This window comes from Oncorhynchus mykiss, chromosome 9 (assembly GCF_057628025.1).
Source record: "Oncorhynchus mykiss isolate SJ-2025 chromosome 9, ASM5762802v1, whole genome shotgun sequence".
Taxonomy (NCBI): Eukaryota; Metazoa; Chordata; class Actinopteri; order Salmoniformes; family Salmonidae; genus Oncorhynchus; species Oncorhynchus mykiss.
In genome coordinates this window covers 76,377,665-76,403,079 of record NC_143030.1, presented here as the reverse complement: position 1 = coordinate 76,403,079, position 25,415 = coordinate 76,377,665, and the positions used below count along the sequence as shown (strand labels likewise).

Here is a 25,415-nt window from a genome sequence, read left to right as displayed (position 1 = left end):
CCAAGATTGTATACTTTGGCCTGAATGCCAAGTGTCACGTCTGGAGGAAACCTGGCACCATTCCTACGGTGAAGCATGGTGGTGGCAGCATCATGCTGTGGGGAGGTTTTTCAGCGTCAGGGACTGGGAGACTCGTCAGGATCGAGGCAAAGATGAATGGAGCAAAGTACAGAGAGATCCTTGATGAAAATCTGCTGCAGAGCTCTCAGGACCTCAGACTGGGGCCAAGGTTCACCTTCCAACAGGACAACGACCCTAAGCACACAGGCAAGACAATGCAGGAGTGGCTTCGGGACAAGTCTCTGAATGTCCATAAGTGGCCCAGCCAGAGCCCGGACTTGAACCCGATCTAACATCTCTGGAGAGACCTGAAAATAGCTGTGCAGCAACGCTCCCCATCCAACCTGAAAGAGCTTGAGAGGATCTGCAGAGAAGAATGGGAGAAACTCCCCAAATACAGGTGTGCCAAGCTTGTAGCGTCATACCCAAGAAGACTCAATGCTGTAATCTCTTCCAAAGGTGCTTTAGCAAATTACTGGGTAAAGGGTCTGAATATACTTATGTAAATTAATTTAGTGAAACATTTCTAAAAACCTGTTTTTGTTTTGTCATTATGGGGTATTGTGTGTAGATAGATGAGGGGAAAAAACTATTTAATCCATTTTATAATAAGGCTGTAACGTAACAAAATGTGGAAATAGTCAAGTGGTCTGTCTGAATTCTTCCCAAAGGCACTGTGTATATATATATATATATATTTATTTCTCACTCGCTCAATCCCAGCTTTCTATTTCTTGTCCTTGGCTGTATCTCCTCTTCTCTCTGTAGCGGATCAGCAATATTGTGCGGATGGAGAGAGGGATTGGAGGGAGGGAGGGAGGGAGTATTGAGGGACGGACGGACAGATGGAGTATTGGAGGGAGGGAGGGACGGATGGAGTATTGGAGCGAGGGATGGAGTATTGAAGGGAGGGAGGGATGGAGAATTGGAGGGTGGGAGGGATAGATAATTGGAGAGAGGGAGGGATGGATGGAGTATTGGAGGGAGGGAGGGATGGATGGAGTATTGGAGGGAGGGAGGGAGTTTTGGAGGGAGGGAGGGATGGATTATTGAGGGAGAGAGGGAGGGATGGAGAGTTGGAGGGTGGGAGGGAGGGAGGGATGGAGTATTGGAGGGAGGGAGGGATGGAGTATTGGAGGGAGGGAGGGAGGGAGGGTGTGTTGGAGGGATGGAATATTGGAGGGAGGGAGGGAGGGAGGGATGGAGGGAGGGAGGGATGGAGTATTGGCGGGAGGGAGGGATGGAGAATTGGAGGGATGGAGTATTGGAGGGAGGGAAGGAGGGAGGGATGGAGTATTGGAGGGAGGGAAGGAGGGAGGGATGGAGTATTGGAGGGAGGGAGTATTGGAGGGAGGAAAGGAGGGAGGGAGGGATGGAGTATTGAGGGAGAGAGGGAAGGATGGAGTATTGGAGGGAGGGACGGACGGACAGATGGAGTATTGGAGGGAGGGAGGGATGGAGAATTGGAGGGAGGGATGGAGAATTGGAGGGAGAGATGGACGGATGGAGTATTGGAGGGAGGGAGGGATGGAGTATTGTAGGAAGGGAGGGAGGGTGTGTTGGAGGGATGGAGTATTGGAGGGAGGGAAGGAGGGAGGGATGGAGTATTGGAGGGAGGGAGTATTGGAGGGAGGAAAGGAGGGAGGGAGGGATGGAGTATTGAGGGAGAGAGGGAAGGATGGAGTATTGGAGGGAGGGACGGACGGACAGATGGAATATTGGAGGGAGGGAGGGACGGATGGAGTATTGGAGGGAGGGAGGGATGGAGTATTGGAGTGAGGGAGGGAGGGATGGATTATTGAGGGAGAGAGGGAGGGATGGAGAGTTGGAGGGTGGGAGGGAGGGAGGGATGGAGAATTGGAGGGAGGGATGGACGGATGGAGTATTGGAGGGAGGGAGGGAGTATTGGAGGGAGGGAGGGATGGAGTATTGGAGTGAGGGAGGGAGGGATGGAGTATTGGAGTGAAGGAGGGATGGAGTATTGGAGGGAGTGAGGGAGGGATGGAGTATTGGAGTGAGTGAGGGATGGAGTATTGGAGGGAGGGAGGGATGGAGTATTGGAGGGAGTGAGGGAGGGATGGAGTATTGGAGTGAGGGAGGGATGGAGTATTGGAGGGAGGGAGGGATGGAGTATTGGAGGGATGGAGTATTGGAGTGAGGGAGGGATGGAGTATTGGAGGGAGGGAGGGAGGGATGGAGGGAGGGAGGGATGGAGGGAGGGAGGGATGGAGTATTGGCGGGAGGGAGGGATGGAGTATTGGAGGGATGGAGTATTGGAGGGAGGGAGGGATGGAGGGATGGAGTATTGGAGTGAAGGAGGGATGGAGTATTGGAGGGATGGAGTATTGGAGTGAGGGAGGGATGGAGTATTGGAGGGAGGGAGGGATGGAGTATTGGAGGGATGGAGGGATGGAGTATTGGAGGGATGGAATATTGGAGGAAGGAAGGAAGGGTGGAGGGGACGGAAGAATGCAATTAATGGTTTACAAAACCCTGGTGTCAGCACAGACACCTCTTTGTCCTTATCATTTGTCCTCCCAGGGGCTTAGAGGCGAGAGGAGAGGCGTAGAGGGGAGAGGAGAGGTTTAGCGGGAAGAGAAGAGTGGTAGAGGGAAGAGGAGAGGAATAGAGGGGAGAGGAGAGGTGTAGAGAGGAAAGGTGTAGAGGGGAGAGGAGAGATGTAGAGGGAAGAGGAGAGGTGTAGCGGGAAGAGAAGAGTGGGAGAGGGGAGAAGAGAGGAATAAAGGGGAGAGGAGAGGTGTAGAGGGGAGAGGAGAGGAGGAGAGAGGAGAGGTAGAGGGGTAGAGAGGAGAGGAGAGGTGTAGAGAGGAGAGGTGGAGAGGAGGGGTAGAAGGGAGAGGAGAGGAGTAGAGGGGAGAGGTGGAGAGGAGTAGAAGGGATATGAAAGGTGTAGAGGGGAGAGGAGAGGTGTAGAAGGGAGATGAGAGGTGTAGAGGGGAGAAGAGAGGTGTCGAGGGGAGAGGAAAGGTGTAGAGGGGAGAGGGGAGTCGACGGAAGAGGAGAGGTGAGAGGTGTAAAGGGGAGAGGAGAGGTGTAGAGAGAAGAGAAGAGAGGAGGGGAGAGAAGTAGAGGGGAGAGGAGAGTAGAGGTGTAGAGGGAAGAGGAAGGGTGTAGGGGGGGAGAGGTGTAGAGCGGAGAGGAGAGATGTAGAGAGGTGAGGAGAGGGGAGAGGAGAGGTGTAGAGGGGAGAGGAGAGGTGTAGAGGGGAGAAGAGAGATTTAGAGGGGAGAGGAGAGATGTGGAGAGGAGAGGTGTCGAGGGGAGAGGAGAGGTGTAGAGGGGAGAGGAGAGGTGTAGAGGGGAGAGGAGAATTTAGAGGGGAGAGGAGAGATGTAAGAGGGGAGAGGAGAGGTGTAGAGCGGAAAGGAGAAGTGTAGAGAGGAGAGGCGTAGAGGGGAGAGGAGAGATTTAGAGGGGAGAGGAGAGATTTAGAGGGGAGAGGAGAGATGTAGAGATGTAGAGGGGAGAGGAGAGGTGTAGAGGGGAGAGGAGAAGTGTAGAGAGGAGAGGAGACCTCCACTCGTTCCTCCACTGTGCTTCTTGTGCCTTAAGACCCTGAATCAAGAAGTGAGCGTTCATTCACAGCTGCCACCGTAGCTACATTTAATTCAAATTTACATCACTACATTCATGTAAAGCCAGTACAGTTTAATAAACAGCAGGAACATTAACCTTGCAACATCTGGAACTCTTTTAAGCCACATGTTTATTCAGTGTTATAACGTTTGATAATCTGACACTGATTATACCTCACCATCAGTGCTCAATTTTGCACTTTTTTTGAATGAGGATCCCACCAACTGTCAGTTCCTCTCTAATTTCACAACGCTAAAAAGGTCAACTGTCAGTTAAAGCTTAGTGCCTTCAGTTCAGTTCGCTACTAAGATGTCTCAGTCTCATTATCAAATAGACTTACATTATTGCACATTTTTGATTACACTTTTTTTTACCGTATAAACCCTAATATTAATTCTCAGTGTTTTTACCGTATAAACCCTAAAACTAATTTTCAATGTTTTTTTTTTTTTTTCTTTACCCCCCTCTGCCTCAAACTCAAATACACCTCCAGACGAATGTTAAAATTAGATTTCACAGTCTGTAAGATGGATCTTTAAGCTGCAAGTCGCCTAACACGTCTCCAGAATCCTTCCATTCAGTAGGGTACCATGTCACACTCCTTTCAAAGTAGTATACACAAACATCCAGTCACATCCAGGTGCAGGTGCAAGGTACAAAACGTAAACTGCTGGAATGTTTCTCACGCTCCTCCTCCATTGGTTGCCTCACATTCGGGAAACGACTACTATCAGGATGCCACTGACTCCTGTCAAACAACCTCTAGTCATCTCCAAAAAAACATAGGAACTCAAAGGTTTCTGAAACACGTCAATGTAGAAACTCCCGTTCTTCCGGGGATAGTTAGATATTGTTGTGTTCCATCGGCGGTTTCTGTGGCAGCTGGTGGTTAACCATCTGCTCTAGTGGAAGCTGCTGCCCTTCTTGTGATGGCGAAGGAGCTGGTGGTGAGTCCCCGATCGGATTAGGATTCCCATTCCCATTCTGGTTCTCGTTCTCCTTCCTGTCCTTCTCACTAGGCTGGTTCAAGATGGCGGGTACGTCCTTACAACAGAAGTACTGCTTCCAGATCTTCAGGAAAGCGTCACGAAACTTCTTGATGCGGAAGGCGTAGACGATGGGGTTGACGGCTGAGTTGCCGTGCGTGAGCAATATGGCGATGTAGATCAGGAACAGGGGTTTGTCGCAGGTCGGACAGAACAATGTGATGCAGTTGATGATGTGGAGGGGAAGCCAGCTGATGGCGAACAGGAAGAGGACCAGGGCCAGCGACTTGGCCAGTTTGAGTTCCTTGTCGTAGTACTTGTTGGGGTCGGTGTGGCTGATGGTGCAAGCCTGTAAGAAGAAATATTATCTTGATTTAGTATTCTTGTTATTATAAATTAATAATCATTACGATAGGTATTTTACCCAGATACTCAGGGAAATAATTCCCCCTGTTATAGATGGTAATGTAGGTGCCAGTCTGTTCCTACTGCTGTAGATGGTAATGTAGGTGCCAGTCTGTTATAGATGGTAATGTAGGTGCCAGTCTGTTATAGATGGTAGTGTAGGTGCCAGTCTGTTATAGATGGTAATGTAGGTGCCAGTCTGTTATAGATGGTAATGTAGGTGCCAGTCTGTTATAGATGGTAATATAGGTGCGAGTCTGTTATAGATGGTAGTGTAGGTGCCAGTCTGTTCCTACTGCTGTAGATGGTAGTGTAGGTGCCAGTCTGTTCCTACTGCTGTAGATGGTAGTGTAGATGTGGGGCCCTGCTACATAGATGGGGGAAGGAGGGCTGGTCACCTCACCTTCTTGTTGAGCTGCTTGTGGATCATGTAGAAGATCTCTGTGTAAATGACCAGCATGAGGAGTAAAGGAGGCAGCACCTGTAGTGGAAACATAATCCGGTCCTGGTTAGCTCCAGTACCACGTTTTACCCCAGGCACTAGTTGAGCTACACAACTACTTAACAACAAATTATATATGCTTTCTGTGAAGTTCAACAAACAACATCAGACGCCCTGACTTCCATTCTTATGCACATAAGATATACTACATATAGAGAGATGTTATAATACCCAGCTGATATACTACGTATAGAGAGATGTTATAATACCCAGCTGATATACTACATATAGAGAGATGTTATAATACCCAGCTGATATACTACATAAAGAGAGATGTTATAATACCCAGCTGATATACTACATATATAGAGATGTTATAATACCCAGCTGATATACTACTTATAGAGAGATGTTATAATACCCAGCTGATATACTACATGAAGAGAGATGTTATAATACCCAGCTGATATACTACATAAAGAGAGATGTTATAATACCCAGCTGATATACTACATATAGAGAGACGTTATAATACCCAGCTGATATACTACATATAGAGAGATGTTATAATACCCAGCTGATATACTACATGAAGAGAGATGTTATAATACCCAGCTGATATACTACATGAAGAGAGATGTTATAATACCCAGCTGATATACTACATATAGAGAGATGTTATAATACCCAGCTGATATACTACATGAAGAGAGATGTTATAATACCCAGCTGATATACTACATATAGAGAGATGTTATAATACCCAGCTGATATACTACATATAGAGAGACGTTATAATACCCAGCTGATATACTACATAAAGAGAGATGTTATAATACCCAATTGATATACTACATACAGAGAGATGTTATAATACCCAGCTGATATACTACTTATAGAGAGATGTTATAATACCCAGCTGATATACTACATGAAGAGAGATGTTATAATACCCAGCTGATATACTACATATATAGAGATGTTATAATACCCAGCTGATATACTACTTATAGAGAGATGTTATAATACCCAGCTGATATACTACATGAAGAGAGATGTTATAATACCCAGCTGATATACTACATGAAGAGAGATGTTATAATACCCAGCTGATATACTACATATAGAGAGATGTTATAATACCCAGCTGATATACTACATGAAGAGAGATGTTATAATACCCAGCTGATATACTACATATAGAGAGATGTTATAATACCCAGCTGATATACTACATGAAGAGAGATGTTATAATACCCAGCTGATATACTACATATAGAGAGATGTTATAATACCCAGCTGATATACTACATATAGAGAGATGTTATAATACCCAGCTGATATACTACGTATAGAGAGATGTTATAATACCCAGCTGATATACTACATATAGAGAGATGTTATAATACCCAGCTGATATACTACGTATAGAGAGATGTTATAATACCCAGCTGATATACTACTTATAGAGAGATGTTATAATACCCAGCTGATATACTACATGAAGAGAGATGTTATAATACCCAGCTGATATACTACATGAAGAGAGATGTTATAATACCCAGCTGATATACTACATATAGAGAGATGTTATAATACCCAGCTGATATACTACATATATAGAGATGTTATAATACCCAGCTGATATACTACTTATAGAGAGATGTTATAATACCCAGCTGATATACTACATATATAGAGATGTTATAATACCCAGCTGATATACTACATGAAGAGAGATGTTATATTACCCAGCTGATATACTACATAAAGAGAGATGTTATAATACCCAGCTGATATACTACATATATAGAGATGTTATAATACCCAGCTGATATACTACTTATAGAGAGATGTTATAATACCCAGCTGATATACTACATGAAGAGAGATGTTATAATACCCAGCTGATATACTACATGAAGAGAGATGTTATAATACCCAGCTGATATACTACATATAGAGAGATGTTATAATACCCAGCTGATATACTACATGAAGAGAGATGTTATAATACCCAGCTGATATACTACATATAGAGAGATGTTATAATACCCAGCTGATATACTACATATAGAGAGATGTTATAATACCCAGCTGATATACTACGTATAGAGAGATGTTATAATACCCAGCTGATATACTACATATAGAGAGATGTTATAATACCCAGCTGATATACTACGTATAGAGAGATGTTATAATACCCAGCTGATATACTACATATAGAGAGATGTTATAATACCCAGCTGATATACTACATATAGAGAGATGTTATAATACCCAGCTGATATACTACATATAGAGAGATGTTATAATACCCAGCTGATATACTACGTATAGAGAGATGTTATAATACCCAGCCGATATACTACATATAGAGAGATGTTATAATACCCAGCTGATATACTACATATATAGAGATGTTATAATACCCAGCTGATATACTACATATAGAGAGATGTTATAATACCCAGCTGATATACTACATAAAGAGAGATGTTATAATACCCAGCTGATATACTACATAAAGAGAGATGTTATAATACCCAGCTGATATACTACATATAGAGAGATGTTATAATACCCAGCTGATATACTACATACAGAGAGATGTTATAATACCCAGCTGATATACTACTTATAGAGAGACGTTATAATACCCAATTGATATACTACATACAGAGAGATGTTATAATACCCAGCTGATATACTACATATAGAGAGATGTTATAATACCCAGCTGATATACTACATGAAGAGAGATGTTATAATACCCAGCTGATATACTACATATAGAGAGATGTTATAATACCCAGCTGATATACTACATGAAGAGAGATGTTATAATACCCAGCTGATATACTACATATATAGAGATGTTATAATACCCAGCTGATATACTACATATAGAGAGATGTTATAATACCCAGCTGATATACTACATATAGAGAGATGTTATAATACCCAGCTGATATACTACATAAAGAGAGATGTTATAATACCCAGCTGATATACTACTTATAGAGAGACGTTATAATACCCAGCTGATATACTACATATAGAGAGATGTTATAATACCCAGCTGATATACTACATATATAGAGATGTTATAATACCCAGCTGATATACTACATGAAGAGAGATGTTATAATACCCAGCTGATATACTACATAAAGAGAGATGTTATAATACCCAGCTGATATACTACATATAGAGAGATGTTATAATACCCAGCTGATATACTACATGAAGAGAGATGTTATAATACCCAGCTGATATACTACATATAGAGAGATGTTATAATACCCAGCTGATATACTACATAAAGAGAGATGTTATAATACCCAGCTGATATACTACATGAAGAGAGATGTTATAATACCCAGCTGATATACTACATATAGAGAGATGTTATAATACCCAGCTGATATACTACATAAAGAGAGATGTTATAATACCCAGCTGATATACTACATGAAGAGAGATGTTATAATACCCAGCTGATATACTACATATAGAGAGATGTTATAATACCCAGCTGATATACTACATATAGAGAGATGTTATAATACCCAGCTGATATACTACATAAAGAGAGATGTTATACTACCCAGCTGATATACTACATGAAGAGAGATGTTATACTACCCAGCCGAAGAAGTTGAAGTAGACCATATAGTCCATGCTGATTACGTTCTCAAACTGACAGGTGATGATGAGATCCTCGTTCAGGGAACCGTTCTGCTGTAGCCTGCAGGGATGGATGGAGGGGGGGGGACGGGACGGGACGTTATGCACTTCTAATTGTGTATATTATAGATACACAGTATCAATATCAGAATTAGAAGCGCTGAATTATTAGACAATTCTTATTACTAATACATTTGGGAGCCTGAAATGCCCCCCCAACCCCACCCCCTATGGGCTCTGTTCAAAAGTAAGCTATTTCGGACACAACCAATGTCAAACTGTAATAAACAAACAACACAAAACTAATTTAAAATACATAGCTACCTACCTCCAGAGGTTGTTCCAGCCCAGCATGGGGGTCAAGCCCACGATGAAGGCCACAGTCCAACACACCACCACCGCCACGGCCGCTCGCTGCTTTGTCACCACACGCTTGTAGCTGTAGAGACAGAGAGAAACCAGGCGGTTAGGGAGTTAGTCTCCTCTACCGTAACACAAGGAGTTAGTCTCCTCTACCGTAACACATGGAGTTAGTCACCTATACCATAACACATGGAGTTAGTCTCCTATACCATAACACAAGGAGTTAGTCACCTCTACCATAACACAAGGAGTTAGTCTCCTCTACCGTAACACAAGGAGTTAGTCACCTCTACCGTAACACAAGGAGTTAGTCTCCTATACCGTAACACAAAGAGTTAGTCTCCTCTACCGTAACACAAGGAGTTAGTCTCCTCTACCGTAACACAAGGAGTTAGTCACCTCTACCGTAACACAAGGAGTTAGTCTCCTATACCGTAACACAAGGAGTTAGTCTCCTATACCGTAACACAAAGAGTTAGTCTCCTCTACCGTAACACAAGGAGTTAGTCTCCTCTACCGTAACACAAGGAGTTAGTCTCCTCTACCGTAACACAAGGAGTTAGTCTCCTCTACCGTAACACAAGGAGTTAGTCTCCTCTACCGTAACACAAAGAGTTAGTCTCCTCTACCGTAACACAAGGAGTTAGTCTCCTCTACCGTAACACAAGGAGTTAGTCTCCTATACCGTAACACAAAGAGTTAGTCTCCTCTACCGTAACACAAGGAGTTAGTCTCCTCTACCGTAACACAAGGAGTTAGTCACCTCTACCGTAACACAAGGAGTTAGTCTCCTATACCGTAACACAAGGAGTTAGTCTCCTATACCGTAACACAAAGAGTTAGTCTCCTCTACCGTAACACAAGGAGTTAGTCTCCTCTACCGTAACACAAGGAGTTAGTCTCCTCTACCGTAACACAAGGAGTTAGTCTCCTCTACCGTAACACAAAGAGTTAGTCTCCTCTACCGTAACACAAAGAGTTAGTCACCTCTACCGTAACACATGGAGTTAGTCTCCTATACCATAACACATGGAGTTAGTCTCCTCTACCGTAATACAAGGAGTTAGTCTCCTACACATACACACCGCACACCGCACACACAAAAAGTTACCAAAACGTGAACAACAAGAGTACAATGTCAGTTTTGGGGCTGTAACTCCCTGCACCACAAACAAGAGAATCATGGTAGCGGACATGTTAAACCTGTATTTAATACAGCTTTTCAACATAAAGAAAAGAGACATCCTCATTCTATGCCTTCTATTTCACCTCCCTCCCTCTCCTCCCCTCTTCCCTCCCTCCACCCCCTCCCTCCCTCCCTCCCTCCTCCCTCCCTCCCTCCCTCCCTCCCTCCCTCCACCCCCTCCCTCCCTCCACCCCCTCCCTCCCTCCCTCCCTCCTCCCTCCCTCCCTCCCTCCCTCCCTCCCTCCCTCCCTCCCTCCCTCCACCCCCTCCCTCCCTCCCTCCCTCCTCCCTCCCTCCCTCCCTCCCTCCCTCCCTCCCTCCCTCCCTCCCTCCCTCCCTCCCTCCACCCCCTCCCTCTCTCCCTCCCTCCTCCCTCCCTCCCTCCCTCCCTCCACCCCCTCCCTCCCTCCCTCCCTCCCTCCCTCCCTCCACCCCCTCCCTCCCTCCCTCCCTCCTCCCCTCCCTCCCTCCCTCCTCCCCTCCCTCCCTCCCTCCCTCCCCTCCTTCCAAGCACTGCGTTCCAGAATATTTTTTTTATTTTCATTTGAAGCGATGACGGTGATTCATGGTTTCTAAAAATTGACTACCTCTCAATATCCTCATGCAGTACAGTACTAATGTAACCTCCAAACTGTGCGCTGAACAGAGACAGACTGCAGTGATTCTTCATTCAGTAGGCAACACAATAGCTTAAGATACCTTTATTGGTCGATTGCACACAAGGTTCGCTTTTAACACAACCCCTCTGAAAGACACACATACGTACATACACACACATGCTGCATGTATACACACATATAACACACACACACACACACACACACACACTGTACATACATACCAGGGGTCGGTACGAGTTCAGGGAACAGAACTGAAAACTGTAAAATAATGGCATTTTTCAAGGAACATAATCACAACCGGGAACGAAAGTGAACAATACCGTTCCGGAACAGAACTGTTTAATAACGTTGTTTTATGTTCCAGGCAAAACATATTCTGTTCCACAAACAAATGCAACAAAGCGCCTATTCAAAGCCCTCCCTCTGTCAATCAGAATCTTCTTCCAGAGTCTGCCTGACAGCTGAACATCTTTGCCAGTAAGTACAGTTGAAGTCGGAAGTTTACATACACCTTCGCATACACCTTAGCCAACTCAGTTTTTCACAATTCCTGACATTTAATCCTAATACAAATTCCCTATTTTAGGTCAGTTAGGATCACCACTTTATTTTAAGAATGTGAAATGTCAGAATAATATTAGAGAGAGAATGATTTATTTAAGCTTTTATTTTCTTTCTTCACATTCCCAGTGAGTCAGAAGTTTACATACACTCAATTAGTATTTGGTAGCATTGCCTTTAAATTGTTTAACTTGGGGCAAATGTTTCGGGTAGCCTTCCACAAGCTTCCCACAATAAGTTGGGTGAATTTTGGCCCATTCCTCCTGACAGAGCTGGTTTAACTGAGTCAGGTTTGTAGGCCTCTTTGCTCGCACATGCCTTTTCAGTTCTGCCCACAAATGTTCTATGGGATTGAGGTCAGGGCTTTGTGATGGCCACTCCAATACCTTCAATGCTAGTTAGGGATACTATAGTTATCACATTTCACATTTGATTTATTAACTACAAAAAGGTAAGACGTGTTTTTAATTCTGGTACTGCTCTGCACAAGCAAGCTTGTTAGCTAGCTAGCTTCTCTGGTCCAACGTTATGCCAACTCTGAAGTTTAAAGACATTCTAAGTTCCTCCATAGAAGCCGCTCCTCCGTAGGTATAATTCAGTGGGTCTAATTCAGATAATACACGCCATCACAAAATACCAAGCGCTTAAAGCCAAGCCTCCTCCTCCACCCTCTCTCGCTCTGTCTCCCCACCTGCAAAATACCAAGCGCTTAAAGCCAAGCCTCCTCCTCCACCCTCTCTCGCTCTCTCTCCCTCCCCAACCTGCAAAATACCAAGCGCTTAAAGCCAAGCCTCCTCCTCCACCCTCTCTCGCTCTCTCTCCCCAAACTGCAAAATACCAAGCGCTTAAAGCCAAGCCTCCTCCTCCACCCTCTCTCGCTCTCTCTCCCCAACCTGCAAAATACCAAGCGCTTAAAGCCAAGCCTCCTCCTCCACCCTCTCTCGCTCTCTCTCCCCACCTGCAAAGTTCCAGTTGCATCTCGCACCATCTTTCCGTCATGCATGTGAACAACTCACTGAGCTATAGATTGCCCACTCCATAGCAAACTGCTCTATCCGCACTGCATGAAATGGTGAACTGATTTATTCACGTTGAGCTAAATAGAATGTAAAAAACAATTTCATAGGTTTAAAAAGAAACAGAAAGGAAATATATGATATATATATATATAAAATATAAACCGGTACTTTTCTTTGTTTCAAACCGGTTCAGGACTTTATTTTGCAGGTCGGAACAGAAAAACTAAGCAATTCGAAAATAATTTTGGTTTCAACCCCCTCACATCCTCCCTGGAGAGTTGCAAGGTGCTGCCCCACAGCTACCGGGGGGGGGGGGGGGGGGGGGCTGTTGTTGTGGGGAGTTAAGTGCATTGCTCAAGGGCACAACAGCAGGCAATAGCATCTAGGATTTTTTGATACCAGAAACCCTCCAGTTGCTAGCTCACTTCCCGACAGGATTTTTCTGTTGGCTTTTTCCCAGTTTGCTGGCTTGCATGTCTGACTGCTAAGAAGAAGTAGGCTCATTGGTATCACATTGACTTCTGTCAGTCTCATTAAGACTGCAGATCTGGCCGTGTAGCTTCACACACACACACACACACACACACACACACACACACACGCTGTGAATGCTGAGGTGGTGTGTGAGTGAGAGAGTGAGGGAGAAAGAGAGAGATAGAGACAGAGAGAGAGAGACTGCATGCAGAATTCTGCAAAAATATCCTCTGTGTACAACGTAGAACACCAAATAATGCATGCAGAGCAGAATTAGGCCGATGCCCGCTAATTATCAAAATCCAGAAAAGAGCTGTTAAATTCTACAACCACCTAAAAGGAAGCGATTCCCAAACATTCCATAACAAAGCCATCACCTACAGAGAGATGAACCTGGAGAAGAGTCCCCTAAGCAAGCTGGTCCTGGGGCTCTGTGGGGTGTGTTTGTGTTTGTGAACAGAGCCCCAGGACAGCAACACAATTAGACCCAACCAAATCATGAGAAAACAAAAAGATAATTACTTGACACATTGGAAAGAATTTACAAAAAACAGAGCAAACTAGAATGCTATTTGGCCCTAAACAGAGAGTACACCGTGGCAGAATACCTGACCACTGTGACTGACCCAAACTTAAGGAAAGCTTTGACTATGTACAGACTCAGTGAGCATAGCCTTGCTATTGAGAAAGGCCGCCGTAGGCAGACATGGCTCTCAAGAAAAGACAGGCTATGTGCTCACTGCCCACAAAATTAGGTGGAAACTGAGCTGCACTTCCTAACCTCCTGCCCAACGTATGACCATATTAGAGAGACATATTTCCCTCAGATTACACAGATCCACAAAAAATTTGAAAACAAACCCAATTTTGATAAACTCCCATATCTACTGGGGGAAATTCCACAGTGTGCCATCACAGCAGCAATATTTGTGACCTGTTGCCACAAGAAAAGGGCAACCAGTGAAGAACAAACACCATTGTAAATACAACCCATATTTATGCTTATTTATTTTCCCTTGTGTACTTTAACCATTTGTACATTGTTACAACACTGTATATATATATATATATATATATATATATATATATATATATATATATATATATATATATATATATATATATATATATATATATATATATGACATTTGTAATGTCTTTAATCTTTTGAAACTTCTGTATGTGTGATGTTTACTGTTCATTTTTATTGGTTATTTCACTTATATATTATCTACCTCACTTGCTTTGGCAATGTTAACACTTTTTTCCCATGCCAATAAAGCCCCTTGAATTGAATTGAATTGAATTGAGAGACAGAGAGAGAGGAGACAGAGAAAGAGTGAAAAAGACAGAGAGAGATAGAGAGAGGGAGAGAGAGGAAGAGAGAGAGAGAATGACAGAGAGAGAGAGAAAGAAAGAGAGAGAGAAAGAAAGAGAGAGAGACAGAGAGAGACAGAGAGAGAGAGAGAAAGCGAGAAAGAGACAGAGAGAGAGGAGACAGAGAAAGAGACAGAGAGAGAGAGAAAGAGACAGAGAGAGGGAGAGGGAGAGAATGACAGAGAGGGAGAGAAAGAAAGAGAGAGAGAGAGAGACAGAGAGAGGGAGAAAGAGACAGAGAGAGGAGACAGAGAAAGAGAGAAAGAGACAGAGAGAGATAGAGAGAGGAAGAGAGAAAGAGACAGAGAAAGAGACAGAGAGAGAGATAAAGAGACAGAGAGAGAGACAGAGAGAGGGAGAGGGAGAAAGAGACAGAGAGAGAGAGAGAGAGAGAGAGAGAGATTAAGAGACAGAGAGAGAGGAGACAGAGAAAGAGACAGAGAGAGAGAAAAAGAGACAGAGAGAGCGAGAGAGAGAGAGAGAGAGATTGTGTGTCAGTGTATTGGGGTGAGCTAATGGCCTGGGCAATGATAAAAATGAAGATAGTCAGACAGGGACTCACATTACCATGTCTAAGGCTGCAGGCTATGTTGATTGGCTGCACTGTTAGCCTTGTTGTACCTCTTCTATTGTTTTCTTCTAAAAGACTAATGTGTAACGTATACGTAATGTACAGAGTATGGTGGACAAATCAGTTCAGATATAAATGTCTGAAAATAATGTATGCTGCTCTAGCTTTAAACAGAATGCAGATCTGTTGGGCTTCAACCTGTTGGCCTGCAAACTTAAAGGTCCACAATGATGTCGCCATTGCCCTCGATTCTAAGCAAAGTTGTGCTGCTATTTTTATTGACTTGGCCAAAGCTTTTGATACGGTAGACCATTCCTTTCTTGTAGGCAGGCTAAGAAGTATTGGTGTCTCTGAGAGGTTTTTGGCCTGGTTTGCTAACTACTTCTCTCAAAGAGTGCAGTGTATAAATTGTAAAAAATCTGCTGTCTCAGCCACTGTCTGTCACCAAGGGTGTACCCCAAGGTTCGGTCCTAGGCCCCACGCTCTTCTCAATTTACATCAACAACATAGCTCAGGCAGTAGGAAGCTCTCTCATCCATTTACAGTATATGCAAATGATACAGTCTTATACTCAGCTGGCCCCTCCCCGGATTTTGTGTTAAATGCTCTACAACAAAGCTTTTTTAGTGCCCAACAAGCTTTCTCTACCCTTAACCTTGTTCTGAACACCTCCAAAACAAAGGTCATGTGGTTTGGTAAGAATTGTCCCTCTCCCCACAGGTGTGATTACTACCTCTGAGGGTTTAGAGCTTGAGGTAGTCACCTCATACAAGTACTTGGGAGTACGGCTAGACGGTACACTGTCCTTCTCTCAGCACATATCAAAGATGCAGGCTAAAGTTAAATCTAGACTTGGTTTCCTCTATCGTAATCACTCCTCTTTCACCCCAGCTGCCAAACTAACTCTGATTCAGATGACTATCCAACCCATGCTAGATTACGGAGACGTAATTTATAGATCAGCAGGTAAGGGTGCTGTCGAGCAGCTAGATGTTCTTTACCATTCTGCCATCAGATTTGCCACCAATGCTCCTTATAGGACACATCACTGCACTCTATACTCCTCTGTAAACTGGTCATCTCTGTATATCCGTCACAAGACTCACTGGTTGATGCTTATTTATAAAACCCTCTTAGGCCTCACTCCCCCCCTATCTGAGATATCTACTGCAGCTCTCATCCTCCACATCCAACACCCGTTCTGCCAGTAACATTCTGTTAAAGGTCCCCAAAGCACAAACATCCCTGGGTTGCTCCTCTTTTCAGTTTGCTGCAGCTAGCGACGGGAACAAGCTGCAACAAACACTCAATCTCTTAATTCAAGAACTCCATCATGGACACTCTTACTGACAGTTGTGGCTGCTTTGTGTGATTGTTGTTGTCTCTACCTTCTTGCCCTTTGTGCTGTTGTCTGTGCCCAATAATGTTTGTACCATGTTTTGTGCTGCTACCATGTTGTATTGCTACCATGTTGTTGTCATGTTGTGTTGCTACCATGCTGTGTTGTCGTGTGTTTCTGGCTTGCTATGTTGTTGTCTTAGGTCTCTCTTTGTGTAGTGTTGTGTTGTCTCTCTTGTCGTGATGTGTGTTTTGTCCTATATTTATATGCTATTTATTTATTTTTTAATCCCAGGCCCCCGTCCCCGCAGGAGGCCTTTTGCCTTTTGGTAGGCCGTCATTGTAAATAAGAATTTGTTCTTAACTGACTTGCCTAGTTAAATAAAGGTTAAATAAATAAAATAAATGAATTGGCCGATTGATTTGATATGAAAAAAGTGTAGTGATAAGAACTTGCGACTGAACACTAGTGAGTATTGTTCCTAAGAAACCCTACTAATGGATACAAACGGATAGCAGCTCAAACAGCAACCAGGGAGTGTCTAGTGTGTGATTAAGACACACACACACACACACACACACACACACACACGGTCTAGTGTAGATAACGCACATGGTTCCCATAACAACCTGATGGTTTAATAACAATACAGATTGTTTCTTATCAAAATTATCCACACTGGGTATTGTTTCCTCTTGCATAACTATGTCCATGTGGGTACAGTATAATGTAGATAGTGAGAGGTGGTTGGAGTGGCATTTCAACTACTCTCTTTTGAGCTCTATAGGCCTGGGTAGATTTTACAGGTGTGGTTGAGATTGATGCATTATTTAAGTGACAATGCCAGAGAAGCCGGTGTTTGGAGGATATATTGGCATGCGTGTTGTTAGGCCCGAGACGAAGTCAAACAACGGGTTACCAACATATCGTCTTCGAGGGCGTTATCATCTTTTATACAACGAGTTACCAACACATTCAAATAACGATTGACATATTTTCATTAAACATGTTTTGTTGATGAATTTATTCATATTATTTCATCCTTCCACGAGATATAGTCCCGACACAAATCTAGGGTTGTTACCCAAGCCGGCTGGTCGTTCGTTCTATTGGTTCGCTTGCCAGAGACCCGACCCAGTCGTTAAGGCTTTTTTGTCCTAAATCTATGGACGTGATCCAGTCGTTGGTTCTCAATGTTCCGTTACCATGATGTCTGGCAACGTTCTTATCCCTTGCTTGCTAGCTAGCCAACTTTGCTAACACAGTCACGTCAAACAGTGCAGCCAGAATAACAACAAAGTAGCTGCATTTGTGTTTGTTTAATCTGTTTTATAGTGATTTGGGGGGGGGGGGGGGGGTATATCCATAACTTTGAGCTAATGAGGCACAGGTTCTCCTGGCATAGAAAATGTGCTCTCTCGTCAGGACACTGTTGTTCAGAGGAGCTAGCCAACAACACAGCTAACACAATCACTTCAAACTGAATCTGGAATGACAGCAAACTGGCTGAGAAAAGCTGCCAGACTGTCTGTCTCGTCCATTACTATCAGACAGCTGGAGATCGAATTTCAATATTGAAACAGTATTGCCAATGTAGGCAAGACAGACAGCAAGGTCAATACAAAATCTCTGTTGTTCAAAACCAAATGCTAGTCTAACAAAAAAAATTGGAGAAAATGTCTGGATGCTTTTTACAGTGGAGATCAAGTTTCTAAATTGCCTGGCTGGGCTGATGAGACAGTAGATTGCACAGTCTGATGGAACAGAGTAAATTGGCATTTCAATGTAACATCCTCTGCCGGTAATTTGTGGAATAGATACCGGCTGGAACGTGGTTTTAACCAATCAGCATTCAAGATTAGACCCACCTGTTGTCGGATTGGGTAACACTGTCTTACATGTAGGACAACGATGATGACGATCATATGATGTAATCCAGGGTTTTTTCTGCATCAAAAAGGGTCATAGGTGGTGGACGCTACGGAATTTTAGAAAACCTTTTTAGGAACCCCATCTTGGCGGTGTAGACACATTTTATTTTTTATTTTTTGCTAATTTCTTGCAATTCTACAAACGTATCCATGGAGTTGAGAGAATGTTTTGCTGTTTAATTCAATCCTATCCCTATTTAGGGGACTTTGAGCGGTTCTGGACTGGTTCCGACTGACATTTTGGTGTACCAAGTGCTTTGTCAACATCGCAGGGTCCAGTGCCTTATAATGTGTTCACATAGGATTTATGGTATTTTGCCTTATATACCTCCCTGTATGCCAGCAGGCCGGAGATGAGTGGTAGTCGTGGTGTGTAGAGATGTGGGTGGGCGTCTATTTACAGTGCCTTGCGAAAGTATTCGGCCCCCTTGAATAATTTTGCACGCCCAATTTTTCAGTTTTTTATTTGTTAAAAAAGTTTGAAATATCCAATAAATGTCGTTCCACTTCATGATTGTGTCCCACTTGTTGTTGATTCTTCACAAAAAAAATACAGTTTTACATCTTTATGTTTGAAGCCTGAAATGTGGCAAAAGGTCGCAAAGTTCAAGGGGGCCGAATACTTTCGCAAGGCACTGTAAATAGTCCATTAAGGAGATACACCATTAAAAATAAATCCATTCTTAATTCATTTAGACAGGTCCTGAGAAACATTATAAGACTAATAAAAATGTATTTTGTAAACAACAGAACAGCATGTTTTGAGTTTAATTAGGCCTATGTTATGGGTCTGTGCAGCCTGGCTGTGCCATCCAAATTAAAGCAATAGTTGGTTATTTTGTTCATTAAACAGACAAGACACAACTACCCGATCGCAGTCAACACACGTAAATATTATAGTAAGAATATAATGGACTATTACAAAATAAAATACAACAAATATTTTTCCACACGGAACTTGCGTCACAGGAACGTGTGTGGAACCGCTGAAAAGGGATGTTTTCAAACAGAGGCCATGATTCTTTTTGTCCACCTTCAATCTCTTTCCTACCCTCACCCCTCTTTGTTAGGGAGCAGTCTTATCTTCATCTTTGTTAGGGAGCAGTCTTATCTTCATCTTTGTTAGGGAGCAGTCTTAACCTCATCTTTGTTAGGGAGCAGTCTTATCTTCATCTTTGTTAGGGAGCAGGCGTAGGGTCTTATCTTCATAATGATACCCATAGAAAATAATAGCAATCTATATTTTCAAAAGCATGTGAGTCTCATGTTCATATCTCACAACCGCTGCACGTTTTCATCTTAAAATGTGATATAGTGAAGCACCTGAGTGAGTTGGGTGAGCAATTATGCAGGTACTTTCCCGAAACGGATGACACAAACAACTGGATTCGTTATCCCTTTTATGCCCTGCCTCCAGTCCACTTACCGATATCTGAACAAGAGAGCCTCATCGAAATTGCAACAAGCGGTTCTGTGAAAATTGAATTTAATCAGAAGCCACTGCCAGATTTCTGGATAGGGCTGCGCTCAGAGTGTCCTGCCTTGGCAAATCGCACTGTTAAAACACTGATGCCCTTTGCAACCACGTACCTATGTGAGATTGGATTCTCGGCCCTCACTAGCATGAAAACTAAATACAGGCACAGACTGTGTGTGGAAAACGATTTAAGACTGAGACTCTCTCCCATACATCCCGACATTGTTAGAGGACTACGGTGTCCCCAAAAACATCTTAGGCTGCATGTCCATGGATTATAACAGCAGAAAAATCCCCGTAAAATCCAGAATTCAATTGTAATCCAATATTGGTGTCCTCATACAGAATAACGACTGTATAATCAAGGAATCATTAATTGATTTATAATTGGAAAAAGTTCAATTATAGCACTGCCTGATTTGAAGTGTTGTTTTCTGTAGAAGTAGGAAAAGTGTTGTGAAGGAGGTGATGACATGAGCTGACTGAGAACTTGAGAAGGTTTAATAATAGACAAGGAAATCAAAGAGTCAATAATGACATTCGGCTATACCCCTGCCAGGAAAAGACAAGTGCATGACAAATTCCCAACAACCTCTCTATCTCTCTCTCTCTCTTTTGACAAATGAACCATTCACAATCTCTCTCCCAAGTCAAAGTGACTTCGTTAAAAAAGGATTAAAAGCAAGTCGATCACTATCTAAGAATATTCTCCAACAAATGGAGAATGGAAAAACGCCCTTCTGCTACTCGGCTTCTCTTCTCCCCACATTCTCTCCTCCTCAGTCTCCCTCTGCTTCTTCTCAGCAGCAGAGCCCCGAGCCTTTTGTTTCACCCTGGACATGGCAGCTCTAGTTTGGCAGCACTAGAACATGCAACACAGCACCAGAGGCTGTTCCATTCAATATGCATTACTAAAAATGTAATCTCTGTCACTGTCACAGACTCACTCAATTCCACTGAAAGAATAAACCAATATATCCTCATCTTTCAAAAAAAGAAAGGGTGATGGCATCTCCCCCCAAAAAATGAAACAACAAATTCATTTTTAAATGTGTAGGTGCTCTTTGAATATTGAAGTAGGCTGACGTGTTTTGACCTCAATGGTATCCTCTGTTGTATTCTCCTCTAATATCTCTGAATAAGTTCCCTAGAAAATGGTCAAGTACTGTAAGCTGAACAGCAAAAAGCAGCACATTGTCAGCAGAGAAGAAAGAGTAAGACAGACAGAGATGTGATTTTCTCCACTCCTCCTCACATTGGCAGCAGAGAAGAACAGAGATGTGATTTTCTCCACTCCACCTCACATTGGCAGCAGAGAAGAACAGATGTGATTTTCTCCACTCCTCCTCACATTGGCAGCAGAGAAGAACAGAGATGTGATTTTGTCTACTCCTCCTCACATTGTCAGCGGAGAAGAACAGAGATGTGATTTTCTCTACTCCTCACATTGTCAGCAGAGAAGAACAGAGATGTGATTTTCTCCACTCCTCCTCACATTGGCAGCGGAGAAGAACAGAGATGTGATTTTCTCCACTCCTCCTCACATTGTCAGCACAGAAGAACAGAGATGTGATTTTCTCCACTCCTCCTCACATTGGCAGCGGAGAAGAACAGAGATGTGATTTTCTCTACTCCTCCTCACATTGGCAGCAGAGAAGAACAGAGATGTGATTTTCTCCACTCCTCCTCACAGTGATGCCTTGTTAGTCTCTCATCCTTCCTTCACTGCATTCCTGAGGACATAACAGCTAATTAGAGCTGCTTTTATCGCTCTGCTATGGTAAGGTGTGTGTGTGTGTGTGTGTGTGTGTGTGCGTGTGTGTGTGTGTGTGTGTGTGTTTGTGTGTGTGTGTGTGTGTGTGTGTGTGTGTGTGTGTGTGTGTGTGTGTGTGTGTGTGTGTGTGTGTGTGTGTGTGTGTGTGTATGTGTGTGCTGTCATGTTAATACCAGAATGTCAGACACCTTCCCTCTCCATGGGGCCTGGCAGTGAGGATGTGGGCATCCTAGTGACATGGATCCAAAAGGTGTTATGATGACCACCATGACAACCACCTGGTAATCAGATCTTCCTCATCATCATTACACCTTCTTCATCAACTCCTCCTCCTCTCCACACCTTCTTCTTCTCCTCCTCCTCCTCATCATAATTACACCCTCTTCATCACCTCCTCCTCCTCTCCACACCTTCTTCTTCTCCTCCTCCTCCTCATCATCATAATTACACCCTCTTCATCACCACCTCCTCTCCACACCTTCTTCTTCTCCTCCTCATCATCATAATTACACTCTCCTCATCACCTCCTCCTCCTCTCCACACCTTCTTCTTCTCCACCTCCTCCTCCTCATAATTACACCCTCTTCATCACCTCCTCCTCCCACACCACACCTTCTTGTTCTCCTCCTCCTCATCATCATCATTACACCCTCTTCATTACCTCCTCCTCCCACACCACACCTTCTTGTTCTCCTCCTCCTCATCATCATCATTACACCCTCTTCATCACCTCCTCCTCCCACACCACACCTTCTTGTTCTCCTCCTCCTCATCATCATCATTACACCCTCTTCATCACCTCCTCCTCCTCTCCACACCATCTTCTTCTCCTCCTCCTCATCATCATAATTACACCCTCTTCATCACCTCCTCCTCCTCTCCACACCTTCTTTTCTCCACCTCCTCCTCATCATAATTACACCCTCTTCATCACCTCCTCCTCCTACACCACACCTTCTTGTTCTCCTCCTCCTCCTCCTCCTCATCATCATCATTACACCCTCTTCATCACCTCCTCCTCCCACACCCCACCTTCTTGTTCTCCTCCTCCTCCTCCTCCTCCTCATCATCATCCTTACACCCTCTTCATCACCTCATCCTCCCACACCACACCTTCTTGTTCTCCTCCTCCTCATCATCATCATTACACCCTCTTCATCACCTCCTCCTCCCACACTACACCTTCTTGTTCTCCTCCTCATCAGCATCATCATTACACCCTCTTCATCACCTCCTCCCAGCCACACCACCTTCCCCCCATCCCCAGTAGTGCATTTTATCCACCTGTTCAATTAGAGTATAACTGGTCAGTGTAGGTATAAGACATGATGAGTTGTTTTTGTTTACCTGGTTGGAATCTTGACCCTGAGATAGCGGTCAATCGCAATGGCCAGGAGGGCCAGGATGGAACTTTGCGTCAGTACCAGCACCGTGCACGCGACCATTAGGCAGCTGTAGAAGTGAGTTTGAAGTCCGATGCTGATAGTTATCGCCAAGGGGATGACGAGGGCTCCCACTGCGATATCCGCCAGGGCCAGAGAAACGATGAAACAGAATGTTGTGTCTCTCAACGATTTGTTAATTTTCACCGCCCAGACCACCATCACATTACCCAGGACGGAAAAGACGGCAATCACCACCTCCATGCCGATGTAGAGCGCCTGGGCTGGGGCGAGTGCTTCAGGCATCCTTTAAACACTATTATAGGTTATAAGAGAGAACTAGGTATTATTTCAATTAAAGCAGGCTTGGGAAGCGTACAAAGCAATAATTTGATTAGAGTTACACACCTATTAGTCCAAGTGCGTTATGCGTTCTACAGTGGCAACATCACTTGGGTTATTCTATTTCCATCATAATGATGTTCTGATACACATCCAGGTTGTGGAACAATTTAGCATCATATTGGACCCCCAAAAAGCAGATATAGGAATGAATAGTTAGACCTATTATTTGAATATAGTAGTAGTAGGCTAGAAGTCCCGAGGTTATCGTGGTACGCTGCAGTTCCTGTCCTCGTTCAATACCCTGTTCCACCACTTCGTTGGATCCACCTGCGCTCTGGGAAGGGACCTTGCTTGCCCGGTATTGTTTATTATTTACCCTTGGTAATCACTTTAACATCTTATTTTATCTACGGTTTCTCGGTTATCGGTTGAAAAGCAGGTCGTAGTTAAAAAAATAAAAAATACATCTTCCATGTATAGTAATTTAGTGAACGAAACAGAACGGTCTCCCTGCTGTGGTATGCGGCGGCTTAAATCAAATGCAACCGGGCGCCCGTGCTCGTGCTCCGTGCTATTTCCCGTTCCCGTTGCTTTGAGAGTCAAAGCAGCAATGCGGTGACCTAATATAGCTCTCAGCGCTTGGCTCTAGCTCTGATCTGTTTTGGTCACACGCGCTCTGATTTTCCTTGTCCGTTATATTTATCACATCTCAAAGTGTTTACTTTTTGAAGCCCATTTCCGCATAATTCCAACTCTGTGAATTGCCATTGCAGGCGCATTGTTTCTTCCAAATGAGATAGAAAATAGGGAGATAACTGTTGTGGTGCTGCCAGGACCGTCCCGGAGACGTCTCTCTCTTTGTGCCTATAATGCGAATTGTGATGAAACTTTCTCTTTGATTGATCTAGTAGGGTTATTCCTAGGATAGCCTAGACCACTTATTTGGAATGTATTTATACTCCCTTCTACGCCCTAACTGCTCCGGTGTCAATTCAATTGTGTAAAACGTTTCTCAAACAATCAACAGGGTGTCTCACAGCCACCTTATGATAGGGAGTGAGACGTTATGATAGGGAGTGAGACGTTATGATAGGGAGTGAGACGTTACGATAGGGAGTGAGACGTTATGATAGGGAGTGAGACGTTATGATAGGGAGTGAGACGTTACGATAGGGAGTGAGACGTTATGATAGGGAGTGAGACGTTACGATAGGGAGTGAGACGTTACGATAGGGAGTGAGACGTTATGATAGGGAGGGAGACGTTATGATAGGGAGGGAGACGTTATGATAGGGAGTGAGACGTTATGATAGGAAGTGAGACATTATGATAGGGAGGGAGACGTTATGATAGGGAGGGAGACGTTATGATAGGGAGTGAGACGTTATGATAGGGAGTGAGACGTTATGATAGGAAGTGAGACGTTATGATAGGGAGTGAGACGTTATGATAGGGAGTGAGACGTTATGATAGGGAGGGAGACGTTATGATAGGGAGGGAGACGTTATGATAGGGAGGGAGACGTTATGATAGGGAGGGAGACGTTATGATAGGGAAAGAGACGTTATGATAGGGAGTGAGGCGTTATGATAGGGAGTGAGACATTATGATAGGGAGTGAGACGTTATGATAGGGAGTGAGACGTTATGATAGGGAGTGAGACGTTACAATAGGGAGTGAGATGTTACAAAAGGGAGTGAGACGTTATGATAGGGAGGGAGACGTTACAATAGGGAGTGAGACGTTATGATAGGGAGTGAGACGTTATGATAGGGAGTGAGACGTTATGATAGGGAGTGAGACGTTATGATAG

The 25,415-nt window shown here is 43.8% G+C and overlaps 1 protein-coding gene across 1 annotated transcript; it reads right to left on the bottom strand.

The window, feature by feature from the left end:
- Positions 1 to 3,662: 3,662 nt before the first annotated feature.
- adora1b (adenosine A1 receptor b) lies at positions 3,663 to 24,580 on the bottom strand. Its single transcript, XM_036988909.2, has 5 exons — positions 23,223 to 24,580; positions 9,512 to 9,622; positions 9,142 to 9,244; positions 5,452 to 5,529; positions 3,663 to 4,992 (listed from the first exon to the last, which is right to left on the bottom strand). Exons 1-5 carry the CDS (start codon positions 23,561 to 23,563, stop codon positions 4,501 to 4,503), a joined length of 1,125 nt encoding a protein of 374 aa, XP_036844804.2. The 5' UTR covers positions 23,564 to 24,580; the 3' UTR covers positions 3,663 to 4,500.
- Positions 24,581 to 25,415: the final 835 nt, after the last annotated feature.

What these genes read in the sequence shown, in the direction of transcription:
- adora1b (XM_036988909.2), bottom strand. Translation starts at nt 23,563, where the DNA reads ATGCCTGAAGCACTCGCCCCAGCCCAGGCGCTCTACATCGGCATGGAG. An exon ending in AGGGTCAAGATTCCAACCAG is followed by an intron (nt 9,623 to 23,222) that starts GTAAACAAAAAC and finishes CTGTCTCTACAG; the next exon opens with CTACAAGCGTGTGGTGACAA. An exon ending in GGCTGGAACAACCTCTGGAG is followed by an intron (nt 9,245 to 9,511) that starts GTAGGTAGCTAT and finishes CCATCCCTGCAG; the next exon opens with GCTACAGCAGAACGGTTCCC.